The sequence below is a fragment of the Gadus chalcogrammus genome, chromosome 22, assembly GCF_026213295.1.
Source record: "Gadus chalcogrammus isolate NIFS_2021 chromosome 22, NIFS_Gcha_1.0, whole genome shotgun sequence".
NCBI classification, from domain to species: domain Eukaryota; kingdom Metazoa; phylum Chordata; class Actinopteri; order Gadiformes; family Gadidae; genus Gadus; species Gadus chalcogrammus.
Window position 1 is genome coordinate 18,036,425 of NC_079433.1, and position 15,000 is coordinate 18,051,424.

At 45.5% G+C, this 15,000-nt stretch overlaps 1 protein-coding gene across 1 annotated transcript; it reads left to right on the forward strand.

Annotated features, from left to right (window-relative positions):
- The first annotated feature begins 824 nt into the window (after window positions 1–824).
- Window positions 825–14,502, forward strand: nt5c1aa (5'-nucleotidase, cytosolic IAa). The gene is made up of 7 exons (XM_056582363.1): window positions 825–882; window positions 977–1,107; window positions 4,179–4,346; window positions 6,228–6,357; window positions 11,021–11,143; window positions 12,360–12,544; window positions 13,114–14,502. Exons 1-7 carry the CDS (start codon window positions 825–827, stop codon window positions 13,450–13,452), a joined length of 1,134 nt encoding a protein of 377 aa, XP_056438338.1. The 3' UTR covers window positions 13,453–14,502.
- The last annotated feature ends 498 nt before the right edge of the window (window positions 14,503–15,000 follow it).

Below are 15,000 nucleotides of genomic sequence, written 5' to 3' on the forward strand. Positions count from 1 at the left end.
CACTGCTTCTCCATAGAACCTGTCACTCTCTACCCCTCACCTCATGGCAACCATCTCTCTCTCTCTCTCTCCCTCTCTCTCTCTCTCTCTCTCTCTCTCTCTCTCTCTCTCTCTCTCTCTCTCTCTCTCTCTCTCTCTCTCTCTCTCTCTCTACACACACACACTATCCCTTGATTGGATTGGAAATAAATGGTTGCGAGCTAAGAAATGTAAATATGTGATGACTCATGGCTTTGCCTGGAAGAGCTGAGGTCATCATGATGCACCATAAGCCTATTGCACATGGCCAACCTAAAGTCATACAGGGGAACTCCAATATGGAGACCCTTTTGATGACAATATGTAAGAACAAGGGAAGAACCAAAAAAATATACACACTATACACACAAACATATATGTGCACAACTGGAACTCGTATATTTCATTAAACTGTTACATAGGTGAAACTATAGTATACATAGTGGCACATAGAACGTGACATACTTAGTGTGGGGACAATATGAGAAATACTACTGCAATACTATCAAAGATAAGATGGAGTTGTACTACTACTACTACTACTACTGCTATACAACAGCAGTCAGCTGTGCCATGTCTTATGATATGCAAAGCAAGGAGAAGCAGTGGAGAGCAGTGCCACAGACCTGTCTGCATCCATAACACATGTAACGTTTAGCCTTTAAAGGCCGCGGGCAGACCGAACCCACTGGCCTGAGGGCAGGCGGTTTGCACTGTTCCTCTGCCCTGAACATGTTGTTAATGCCTAACGCGACTGCAGCTGGCATTTGGATTCTTTCAAATGTAAAGTATACATTCACTCCCCAATGGGTCATTCCCACCAGAAGTCCCCTTGGCAAAGCAGCACCCAAAGGCCAAGGCTGGGTACAGAGAGAGTGCAGGCATGGTGCATGAGTTAGCTTCCCCAATCAGTCCCCTTCCCAGAAGAGTCCCCTTTGTTGCCCGTATTGTTATCCAGGGGCAGACGGATTTTCAGTTCACAGCTCAATAATAATACTTGATAATAATGATCATTTAAATCCTTACAACTGTCTGTTTGCTAAGGTGACGGATAGACCAGCCCGGAAAGTGGAAGGAGGCATATTCTTCGTAAGTATGTCACCTCATTAACCCCCCCCCCCCCACCCACCCACCCACCACCACCGACCGAACATTGCCACTTACAGTGGGGGTCAAAGGTTGTTTTTCCCAGGCTTAGATCAGCACGACCCCCCCCCCCCTCACCCGTTCATTCACCCTTCCTTTGGTGTTCTGCTTGACCTCACAGCATGACGACGCACCCCATAAATAACCACCGCCACCGTCCACCTCGGAGTCGATATCGATACGGTGTCTCCTTCTCTCTCTTGCGTTTTTATGGTTTACGGGAAACGCTGCTGCTGCTAGCGGCAGCCTGCGTCCCCGCGACGTCAACACAGTGAGCCAGGGTGAATGTGAGACCCTCCAGATGGGCTCTGAACCTTACACACGGACTGCCCTGCCGGGACACAGCCGCGTCCGCAGGGCGGTGGACAAGCTGCTGAACCCCCCCCCCCCGTCCCCGTCCCAAACGACCAGCCCGTCCCCAAGAGTAAAATATAATATAACTGCTGATATTCAAGGGACATAACGGTCAATTGACGTCTCTTGTATTAAATCTGACTATGGATATTTATTAGAATATGAATATGAATTATATTTTTCCATAGATTTGTATTCATATATATATAGAGATGATTTTATTATACTGGTAAGTGCAGTTGATAGCTGCCGTGCTGCCGAGTTTTGAGTTTTTTTATTATGAAATTACATAACAGCTAATCAAATATCATCTTAACTGATCTAATCAAATGAATGTTCAGTTGAGAAATCTGTAATAACAGTTAATTCGAGCGGATCTTCTTCATGTTGAGTCTATCAATGTTTCATAAAATTGACACCAAATATATTTTGTTACAGCCCTCCCATGTTATTTTCTCCGCTCTCTCAAACCCACTCCAAAGCCATCTGATTTGTATATGGTATAAACAACCTTTAGCTATTTCTCTGTTTTGTAAATACTGTTAAAGGTACCGGCATACAGGCAGTATATCAAGCATATCTATCAATATTTATATCATTGATACTCAACAGAAACCTCTATAAGGTTTGCGAGCTGCACTGTGTGTTAGGCACCATGAGAGGTGCGCAGCAACAGGGTGCGTGGTCGTGTTGGGAGGTCGGGAGGTGGGATGCAGAGGAACGAAAGGCAGCTTGAGGCCTTTTTACTGCTGCGTGCAGATACACGCATTCATACGCCTTCAGAGCCATAAACATTAATGACATACAACCATACATACATTCACACACACACACACACACACACACACACACACACACGCACACACGCACGCACACACACACACACACACACACACACACACACACACACACACACACACACACACACACACACACACACACCCCCACACACACACACACACACACACACACACACACACACACACACACACACGCACACATGCAACCATACATACATGGATACCATCAATACATTGAAACCCTACGTACTAATTTAAACATGCATGCAATCACACACATACACAAACACACACTAATATAATCATAATCCTTCACGCAGGGAATCATATTAGCCTTGCCTCTAGTTCTTGCCAACCAGCCAATAACCTTCCTCCTGGGAGTGCAGCTTTACCCTGGGTTGGCTGCCCTGTATGGCATGCAAGACACCCCCGCCCCCCCCTTGAGCCATTGGGTCCCCCCCCAACCACCCCCATGCTATTTATAATAGTTCATATGAATACATGGAGGGGTGTATTGTAAAGGTTAGGCATTATGCCCACAATCACATGTTTAACTGTTAGGAGAACCAGATATGTCCTATTTGTAACGGCATGGCCTTTGCTTAATGCACACACCGGCTAACACACATGGGGACGCGCACGCACGCACACACACAGGCTGACACCCACGGGGACGCACACGCACACACACACACAGGCTGACACCCACAGGGACACGCCAGCACGCTCACAAACCCTCACCCAGTCAGCATGGTGTTGAATTACATGGATCTGTTTTACACATCAACAAGTCCAAGACGCACACACACACTAAACACACCACACGTACCATACTAACACACACACACACACCACACAGGAACGCACACACACACATACACACAAATAGTGGCAAAACATAAAAACTGCAGGTGGTGCAATGTACAATCAAGCTAAATGTTTGCACACAAAAAATTAATCTTGAAATACTAACAAAGTTGGAGTCAGTAAAGAAATTGTTTAACTTATCGAGGATTCGACCTGGTTCATTCATTCCATGGCGAGACAGAGGTAGTCATGAATACGATTAAGATGATGGAAGTGACTTCATGTAGCTGCTGACTCATAATCCTATTACCAAGTGGTCGTTGCACCTAAGGGTGCAACGACCACTTATACAACCCGTGGAATGTAACACACTAATTGAGGTGCTGTCTAAAGTATTTCAAAGTTCACATTTGCTTTCAAACCAACTTTTCCTGATTTTTTTGATCTAAATGGACCGCTGACAAGGTAAAACTGGCAGGTGTGAAAAGTGTGTTATGCGAGAAGCCTCCTGATTTGATTGGGTGGAAAAATCCAGAGAATGAAGCGCTCCACTTCCTCCAGTGTATGCATTTCTTGGCTCAGGGCTCATTTTCAGGGCTTCACTCACTTCCAGCCACCAAACACCGTGCTCACAGCGGCCCAAAGCCTGCCCACCGTCAGCTCCCACAACAGCATCCGTGTGCATGGATGATATAGAAAGACCATCGTACATGCGCGAGTCGGTAGTCATGAACAGTGTACAGTCAACTAATGTTGACTGCATGTGCATTCATCAGATGAGTACCTATTGTTTTTATAAGTGGTGGCTTTAATTTCATCTTCTACATTCTCAATGATTACACTGCACGGCTTTGCTTAGGCTTTGACGATGTTGTCCTTTTCCTTTTGCATTGAGTTTTTTATAATTTTTTTCACCACCAACAAATACGCTGTCCTCTTCGGAATGCCCTTGGTTCACTCTGTCTTGGTTTGGATGGACATCGCTGACCTCCATGCACCTGTTTTCTCTCATGTGTTCTGTCCATGTTGTGTTCTGCTCTCTGCTCTCCCCAGCCCAAGCCGGAGAACGCGGTGACGGTGGCCGTCTCCTCGCGGGTCCTGTTCCGCACCGAGCGCGAGCAGCAGGTCTTTGACGAGCAGGGCATCGAGGAGTACCTGCGCTTCCAGGTGGAGCACGAGAACGAACACTTCCCCACGGGCCCCGCCTTCCCCTTCGTCAAGGTCAGAGGTCACGCAGTTTGCCCCCCTCCCCCAGTTGGTTTTTGCACGTTTTGTCCTTCTGCAGGCTTATAGGATGCCTTTTTATAGAGGTGTCCTCTGCGGACTGCGGTCAAGCTAGCCAAACCTCGCAAGCCCGTGGTCAAGCCAGCCCTCCCTAAATTTGAAGTGCACGTGTATTATATTCTTTTTGGCAAATCCATTGACAATGCCAAGCACGGGCTGACATGGAGAGTGAACGTCTTTTCACACGTGCCTACGGACAGTTTTAAAAATAAGGAGTAAACCAGGGTATATACCACAAATGTAGTGCCTACACTGACACAAAATCAAGCATATTTTTTAACTTCTTTTGCATGATCTAGGTTCTGCTGTATAAGAAAAAAACACATTCTATGGTGACTTATAAAGCAGAACCGCAGTAAACAGAGTTCAAATAATCAAATGACTTAAATGACTCGATTTTTTTATCATAAATCACTGAGAGCTAGTCACTTTGCAAGCACAGACAGATTTGGTAGTGACACAGCCGTTAACTTATTTTTGTAAGCAGCTCATTGTTTTCCACCAGGCTTGTTTATTTGACACATTAATGAATTGATCTTATTCATATCACACATCCAAAGGAAATGCCATCAAGCCTGTAACTTCAAGTTCCAATCATAATTTATTGATACTCCTACTCATAATCCAACCCCCAACAGACAGCCCTTCCCCGAGTGCTGCCAAGGCAACGACCCCTCATCTGTTTGAGGTCGATCCTAATCCTCAGTGTGTATCGACAATTTCTGTTATTGACTGCAGTGAAAGCCCTACTGTCCAAAAGCACCTCCCCCCTCCCCTCCCCCATATTGTTATGGCCAACTGTTGCCACGGGCCAATGGTGGTGGCGCCTTTTAAAGGAAACAGGCCATTCAAGTATACTAAAATGATAAATTAGGAGGCCATAGCCCTACAGAAAGTGATCTAACGACGAAGTGATCTAATCTAGTGACTTAGAGGTCAAGGACACTTGCACTTAACAAACCTGATCCTCAGAAATGCGTCTTGGAGCGGTAGGGTGTACTTTATGTCTGGGACGAATGGTAGCTCGAAATCGTGCCAGCGAGCCGCTGGGTGAGGCGCCGTGAGATGGAGAGTATACTGAGGCTTTGTTAGTCACTTCCGATTGGTCACTACAAAATAGATTGTCCTCTAGCTCATACCCAAGTGCGCTACACCACTAGATAACCCACACCTTCCATCACGTCCTGTTTGGATAGCTAGAGCATCCAAGGCATTATTATAGACATTATTTTAGTAGAGTGCAATGCGCCCATACATATAGAAGTTGAACCCTCTCATTTTGGACTGCAACGGGGGGCTGGCTGTCATCCCTGGGCTGCGGTAATGTGAATTATGTGTTTGCTCATTAAGGTAGTTTGAATAGATTCCACATTCATGACTGTAGTGCACTATTACAGTGAAAAATCTTTCTGTCCGTGGGGGGGGGGTTCTTGCTTGTGCAATTTTAACTACACAAATATAAAAAAATGGATGAAGTGCTAAACAACATTGTCAAAATAACAACTGAGACAAGAACAGTCAAAGAATTTGAGCAATTGTATCTTTTAAAATATTAAAAAAGAAAGATTATTGTTTTTGGAACGACGTAGTTAAGGCGGCAGGCGTGTGTTGCTTAGGCGGCCGTCTAAGTTGTAAAGTGCTGGTTTGCAGAAACGTACAAATAGCTCTGTTTGTTCCTAGCGACAGGGTTGGGGGGGTCCTACGAGGACGCCTCTGTGCAAAGGGTCTTGCCACACGAATGTATCCTCACCATGAGGTGCAGGTACTGCGGAAACAGATCTCTTGCTGATGAAGATGTTGTGTCTTCTTCTCCACAAGGCTTTGGAGGCGGTGAACGTGCGCCTGCGGGAGCTGTACCCTCAGAGCGAGGAGCTGTTCGACATCGTTCTGGTCACGTACAACCACGCCCACGTGGGGGTCCGCCTTATTAACACCATCAACCACCACAGTGAGTCTGCACTACACACTCACACACACACACACACACACACACACACACACACACACACACACACACACACACACACACACACACACACACACACACACACACATTCACACGCACACACATGCACACACACACACACACGCACACACACACACACACACACACACACACACACACACACACACACACACACACATTCACACGCACACACACGCACACGCACACACACGCACACACACACACACACACACACACACACACACACACACACACGCAACCACACTCACACACACACACGCACACACACACGCACGCACGCACGCAGACACACACACAAACACAGGCATACACACGCACACACACGCACACACACGCACAAACGCAACCACACTCACACACACACACACACACACACACACACACACACACACACACACACACACACACACGCGCGCGCGCGCACACACACGCACACACACACACACACACACACACACACACACACACACACACACACACACACACACACACACACACACACACACACACACACACACACACACACACACACACACACACGGTGCATCATCCATGTGGATGCTTTTTATAGTCACCTTGCTGTATTGTGACCTTGTCGTTTGCGTGACGGTGGCCGGTTTCTGGTTTCCATGAGGCCTGGGGGGTAACGCAAAACCAGCCTGGAAACAAGAGTGTGGGACTGTGTGGTGATGATGTATGAACAGCTGACCGTGCACTCCGTCCTTCGGGGTGAACCTCTGTTGACTGTCGGTTCCTGGTCTCCGTCGCCGACCAGCTGCAGCTTCACAAATATCTCCCAGGACATGAGAAAGAGCGAGAGGAAAGCGGAAGGAGAGAGAGAAGGGCCACAACAAAGGCAGCTCAGAGCAGAGGAGCCAGCAGAGTACAGTGTGTTCCGGAACGTTCCCTGGTTCTCTGTGGAAGGCGGCCCCACCACTTTCACTTCCGACTCCTGACCTTGCGGCAACCAGCCTCACAAAGGAGAACTGGTGAAACGATGAGGAGCACAGAATCATAGAGGATCAAAGAATGAAAATGGCTAGCATGGCAGAAGCTAGTGTTAGCTAATTCTGTCTTTGCATTCAAGATCTTTTTTTCTTCTAACACAACACAAGATAATGAAAATACTTTTCCTCTTTGTTCGTTCACATTGAGATTCCCAGGCATGGTGGAAATCATCAAAGCAGTGGTGCTGCTTGTCGTGGCGATTCCTTTACCAGATACTGAATCTAGGGCAGATGAGATTTCCAAATGCAAAAAACACACAATACTTGTGGACAATTATGGTTACATATATTTGTGATAATAGTACAAGTTCTCTCTCACATCAAATAAAACCCAAGATGACATGATGTCGTGCCATTAAATCACCATCAGCCACGACAGGAAATAGGCCGACGGACAATGATATAATTCAAAGTACAGCCGTTAACGTTATGTAATGTATTCACATTAGAGGCAATTTGTTATGTGTGATTTATCACAGCCACAGCCTCCATAATGTGCAATGGAGAACGCAAGGTGACATTCTGGATCCTACACTCTGGAGATGAGAATGCACATTAGGACATTAGGACACATGAGTCTGCTGTACCACTGGCCATAGTAATGTTCTCTGTGTCTATAGAGAAGTAGTTGCAGCAATTTTAGGCCAAAGTTTTAGTTGAGGAATAGTAGGCCAGGAAACCCACGACTACTAGCAGAGTAGTATTAGCTGACATCTCTGTATCGTTGTATGTTCTGCTCTACCACTCTGATACTCCTCGTCTGCTCCACTACTGCTCTTCTCAACCAGAAACGTCAATCCTGTACAGACGCATTTGAACAACACTGAGAAAGTTTTGAGGACTATAACCCAATAACAACATGACAGCTTACACACAAACATAGCATATTGCCAAGAGTCAACGGGTCAGCAAGCAGAGCTCTGGGACTGTGCATGTACACAGAAGACCACACACACCTTTTCCTGTGGGTATCTTCCCTTCAGTCCGGGACGGTCCCATGAAGGAAAACATTGTTTTAAACCATACTGTTCTTGTGCTCTGGCTTTGATGTGGGCCTGGGAGCGGCGTGTTCTCGCCGTGCACCCCGGGCACCGTGGGTCCGATACTTATTACCATGCCTCTCATCCGCCGGTCGAATGCATACATAAATAAACAAGGCATGTCACGTCGGCCGAGGAAGAGAAGGACCCCAGCGGAGGGGAGATGAGAAGACAGTGGGGGTGGGGTGGTGTGGGGTGGGGAGGGGGGGGGGGGGGGGGGCAGTAGCGGAGGAGGAAGGGAACATCTCTCCGGAGCTTCTCCCACGCCACGAGCCCAGGACTTCAAGGACACCAGGGTTCCCTGAGGTTGAAGGAAGAGGCCAAGCAGGACAGACACGCACGAGCAGACCGTGAGCCACCGAGCCAAAGTGAACCGTCCGCATTCATGGATCATCTGAGGCTCTCAGGCTCCTTCATTGATCCTTAAGACATCTGGAAGGTGGGGGGGGGGGGTTATTGTCTCGAGGAACGTGTCCAATTCATCTACCTTTTTATCCGTCCCTCCTTTTTGCTCTGATGAATCTATGTTTGTGGATCTATGCTTCTGATCCGGCCTATCTCTACCTGCCTTGTTTTAAGTCGTCTCGGATCCTTCTTCTTCCTCTCAGTTCTTCTACTCAGTCCGCCTGCCCCCTTTAAAAATAAAAAATAAATAATCCTCTTTGCGGCTTTCCCATCACTTTTCATGTCAGTCATTCAATCATTGGCCTCCTGTCGTCAGCCAGGGACAAGGGATTCTTCTACCTCCGTCTGTCGCACGCTCTAACAAGCCACCCACCGCCTCAAGCATTCATCCAGCTCTTCCAACCCACATCATTCTCTCTGCAGCCCATATATTTACATTCAATTTAGGGGATTTTGCTGACGCTTTTATGCAAAGCGAATTGCAACCATAATTCACACATGCCACACTGCCGCCAATATCTATCCTGAAATAAAATAAATAAAATCTACATACCTTATTACCCAACATGCATGGTGTAACCTGTCATGTACTTCATTACACGTCATGCAATGACTTACCCATCTCGTACCATGTTATCTGTCATGGACCTCATTACCCATCATGCACTGTGTTACATGCTGTGTATCTCATCTTCAATCAGGTACCTCGTACCTCAGATACCCATGATGCACCCCACTACCCGTACCACGCTCATAAAGCGCCACCCCTTTAATCCAACGTGCCCTCGTGTCCCCCCCCCCCCCCTGGAGTGAGTTAGTGTGTTGCTGCACTCCCCAACCCCATCACACCACCGGCCCCCACCCGGGAAACTAGAGACACTCTTTCCCATCAGTCTTAATACCGTTAACACTTGGCAACCCCCACCAGCTTCTCTTCACATTGCACAAACACACGCACGCATGCACACACGCAGACACACACACATACATACTCCTCTACCTCACTTCAGGGATCGTTCTCGATTTCACCCTTCTCTTTATCCACCCTTCACGCACACACCGCCCCTCCCCATTACCACTTACAGCCGTTACACTTCCAGGGTTCATGGAGGAGATTTCTTCATTATTTTTGTCAAGCCATCAATCAACATACAATAAGTAGCCATTGATCAATAGGAGTGCTTGGTTGTTTCTGTTTGCAGTGCTTTAGTACACTTCACTGGAAGGAGGTTGTACTGCTTCACAGCAGGTGATGCATTCTGCGTTTTAGAATAACGAAGAGACACAGGCCTATACTGGGGAACACTGGGGAAACAATGGAAAACTGAATTGGAAAATAAAGGCCAAAAAGACAACAGACCGCAACTAGGTTGAGAAAATTTAAAGTCATATAACATGACTTTATGATCTTATCAATGATTCATATTGAATGATACATTCGTGTACAGTATTTATTTAGTCTTCCAAAATTTAACTTATTTAAAAATCTTGATTGTAAATGTGTTTCATACTTCTAATATAGGCAACTTGTTTCATTAAGCCTCAATGAATGCTCTAGCCCAGAACAAATCTTGTTGACACTTTATTGAAGGTGTAGAAAATCATGAAAATTCTGTAAAATCACAGTGTTTCGCTGCAAAATCTTTATTATCATCACATTTGAAGGTTTTCGATCATTCAGGAAATAATAGTGGTTCTCTGCTATGGTTTTTGTGCCATCACTTTATTGAAGGTATTTGATCGTAGTAATTATGAAATATCTGTAAAATAAGTGTAAGAAACTTTAATTACAATTTCTGTAAATGTATTATTTTTGCACTTGAGTTGAACCAGGGTATTTTACAATCATTTTACAGTTTCTGTTTGTGAAATCAAGCAGAGAAGCCCTAAAGGGCAGTGGTGGTTGTCTGGGTATCCTAAACGATCCCACAAATAAAGCATTGAAAGTTAAGTCTTCACTTCTTCAATTAAAAAAGAATCCCCTGATTGGTTGGAAATGAGCTGGGTAGCGATCCAACTTCTAAACTGCGCTGATTGAAAACTGGAAAATATATTCTCATAAAGCATTTCACTCACTTACCTACAGCGTTTTTAGTGATGTAATCTTTCTAATAAATGATTGTTTAGGGTAATAATTGCTATATGAAAAAAATATTTTTTCTTCAATCCTAGACCTGTTTATTGAGAGGTTCTGCATGACCGGAGGAACCAGTCCTATTGGCTACCTGAAGGCATTCCACACCAACCTTTACCTATCAGCAGACGCTGATAAGGTCAGAGAGGCCCTGGCTGAAGGTGAGACCCAAACCATACACATGCACTCTCTCACTTACTCCATCACTCCAACACTCCAACAAAGACACACACACACACATTTGTTTTTCTAGTTAAATCACATTCCATACAATTGAGCTATTCGCTGACGTATCACTATGTACTTAAAATTTGATTTCGATGTATTATAGTTTTTCTCATGCATTAGTCATCAACATCTAAGGCATTGGTTTGAGTTGGTTTAATAGTTTGGTTTATAATAAGAATAATACCAGTTATATTTGTTTTAGTGCTGTGATTATTTGCAGAAGTAATAATTGTGCGAGTATGTATTCGTGGTAGTTGTAGAAGTATATTTTCTGTTGCATGAAGTGAATCGAACTCAGCGCACAAGGTGACATCAGAGATAGGAGTCAGGACTAATCTGGTGCAGAAGCTCAACGGTGCTTAGTGCTACAGCATGCCTCATAGCAGAGAGAGAGAGGGAGGGAGGGAGGGAGGGAGAGAGAGAGAGAGAGAGAGAGAGAGAGAGAGAGAGAGAGAGAGAGAGAGAGAGAGAGAGAGAGAGAGAGAGAGAGAGAGAGAGAGAGAGAGAGAGAGAGAGAGAGAGAGAGAGAGAGAGAAAGAGAGAGACTGAGAGAGACTGAGAGACTGAGAGAGAGAGCGAAAGTGGGAGATTGTCCCTGACGTTTTACTTCAAAGCACTTCATCATGAACGAGGAGGGTATTTTGGCGCGGCCTGCTTGAGCGGTGTGATGAGGATTACGGTGTTAAGTGTTTCCCTGCCATTAAAACCAGGAACGGATGAACATAAAAGCATGTCTATGAATAGGCCCATTATTATTTCACCTCTACTGGGAATACAGTAATAATAACTCATAATAATGAATTTGAGGCTTGTTCTTAAAAGTGGCAAATGTTGGGTGCAGAGATTATTTGAGATTAAATATTCTTACATATTGACGCATTAGGGATAGAAGACCAATATTAACACAAAAAAACAGATGTGCTCAGGCTAATCAACCAGCCAACCGCTGTGGGGCGGACACAGTAATTAAACTACAACCCTTTTAACAGTGGCATCCTCAGAGGACCAACAGAGGAGTCGCCCATTACAGTAATTATGGGTCTGCCTCTTTTCCGTACCATGGGTAGCAGTTGAGCACACCAATTAGTGAAGATAACGTTCCCTGATAGCACCCCCCTGAATGAATCCCATGCCTGTCGTTCTGCGCAGGCATCGCGGCGGCCACCATGTTCATGTCGGAGAAGCTGTCGGCGGTGTCGCAGACGCAGCTGAGGGTGGCCTTCGACGGGGACGCCGTGCTCTTCTCCGATGAGTCGGAGCGCATCTTCAAGGCGCACGGCCTTGACAAGTTCTTCGAGCACGAGCGGGAAAACGAGGACAGGCTGCTAGATCACGTACGTTGTGCGCTGGCAACCACAGTGATGGACGGCCATTTTATCACGACTGGTGTTAAATCAAGAATGAACGACTTTCAAACTCATTACATTTAATCGTTTCTTCGATTCCACAGTTTTGAGTCGGTTCCAAGGCGGACCAGTCTGGTCCAATTCCATTTATTTTTTTCGAATCTATTCTCCGACTCGACGTGACGGTAGTGAGACCCGAGTTGTTTGGCGTGGACTTTCGGCCCCGAGGCCAGGCACAACTCCGGGGCAGTTGCTCACTTTGACATGGACATTTTAACTGACCTTTTCCACTATCACCTTTTATCGTAGTCTTTGTTTTGACACAAAAAATGTAATGAGTGATTCTCATTGACCACCAGCTACAGGGGACATTTGTCCAGCAACTCAACTGAACCGCCAAAATGTTTTTTCAGGAGTTGGTTAAAAATATGGGATGAACATGGATTCAAACCTAACCATTTATTAGACATTGTTTAACGGGCACTTTGCTTGTTGACATCTGAGTTTCTTGTAAACATAAAGTAATCGTACGTGTGTCTCACTTGTTAACCCTGCAGGGCCCTTTGAAGGGCTTCCTGGAGGCCCTAGGGAAGCTCCAGAAGAAGTTCTACGCCAAGGGCCACCGCATGGACTGCCCCATCCGGACCTACCTGGTGACGGCTCGCAGCGCCGCCAGCTCCGGCATCCGGGCCCTCAAGACCCTGCGGGCCTGGGGCCTGGAGATCGACGAGGCCCTGTTCCTGGCCGGGGCCCCCAAGGGCCCCATGCTGGAGAAGATCCGTCCCCACATCTACTTCGACGACCAGATGTTCCACGTGGAGGGCGCGGCGGAGATGGGCACCATCGCCGCCCACGTGCCCTACGGCATCGCACAGAAGTACCCCAGGAAACAGTGAGGCCGTGCTGTTGGGGACACGCTTTTTGGAGGCTGATGACGCTGTGCACAAACAGCCTGAGTGTGTTCTGAAGGGACACCAGGGAAGAGTATAAGGGAAAGAGAATAAAAAAGAATTATTTAGACGACAAAAATACAAATCAATGAGATCTTTGCATGCAAGATCTCCTCATGGGCCGTGTTGGTTTGCATGAATGCAGTGCGTCTTGTGACCTTGTACTGTTACAGAAGTGTTATGACACCCTGTCATTATCGTATTTTGATCTTGAGCTTCCAGCCTCACGCTTTTTGGATCAAGGCTGAAACCTTTCGATGGGATTTCTGCTGACTCGGGCTCAGAACTAAGACTGACCTCCAGGTCGTATAGGGGTAACCCTTCCTGCCTTGTGAATGGTGTGGTGCGATGAGATGTGGTAGGTTGTCAATGTTACCTTTAGCGCTCTACATTTGAAAGAAAATCACAGATATCTTACTTAACACAAGGAATAGTTATTTAAAATTCCGATTATTTCTGTTTTCTTCAACTTTTTGTTTCTCCATAATATTAGGATATGGGGCAGGAGCCCACTGTAGAAATGATTTAAAAACCTTGTATGTGTAAAACATGTGACATGCATTAATACAATGATTGTAAATGTGTTTCATACTTCTAATATAGCCAACTTGTTTCATCAAGCCTCAATGAATGCTGTAGCTCAGAGCAAGATATAAAAGCCATAGGTTTAGATGCCAGCTGAATGCCTTAGTTGGAGGCTATTTATATTTGAACTAAATGAAGAAAATTGTTAAAAAAAACCACATAATAATAATAAATACAAAAAGGGTTTAATATTTAACAAAATGCATTATATTGCTGCCGTATTTTCAATAAAAGGGTGGCTATAAATGCAATGCTCTATTTACGTGGTCAATTCGATCAGTGTGTGTCACGCATGGATACAAAATAACTCAACGGTCTCCCGCTGCTGATGTACATTATTACCACCTGGTGGCCAACGAGGGTAGCCATTTAACACACGATTGATTATACCGTAGAAAGAAGTTTGGAAATCAATAACTAATTACAATGATTACTTTTTCTTTTGAAATGAAATAACGACTCTCCGTTGACACTGGTTATTGAGCAAAAGAATGCTGGCCTTTGAAAATGTCATATGTTCTATTCTCAATCTAAAACCTGACAGGCTTCCCCACATGTCTTGTTACTAAATGAACCTACGGTTAATTACTCTCCATTACCACACAAAGAAAGCAGGCTGCTTGCCAGCACCATGCATTCTCCTGACAGGTGCATGTCTGAACTCTGCACTGCAGGCATCTGAATTAAATCACATCATAACACACAATACATTGCTGCGAGGAAGCGGTCGTTTCCTCCGCATCTAAACACAAAGCAAAACTAGGGACCAGACACATTGGATCCTAGCAGATGTCATATTCAAACCTGCTTATTCGGATATTGAAATATATATATTAGGCCTATACATTAAACATTGTAAATAATTAATCTAATTTATTTCGCCCCCGTGTAGCTAATGTAGCCATGACA

Coding starts and splice junctions, on each gene's coding strand:
- nt5c1aa (XM_056582363.1), top strand. CDS start 825: ATGGGTCATTCCCACCAGAAGTCCCCTTGGCAAAGCAGCACCCAAAGG. Junction 4,347..6,227: donor CCGCCTTCCCCTTCGTCAAG/GTCAGAGGTCAC, acceptor CTTCTCCACAAG/GCTTTGGAGGCGGTGAACGT. Junction 12,545..13,113: donor AGGACAGGCTGCTAGATCAC/GTACGTTGTGCG, acceptor TTAACCCTGCAG/GGCCCTTTGAAGGGCTTCCT.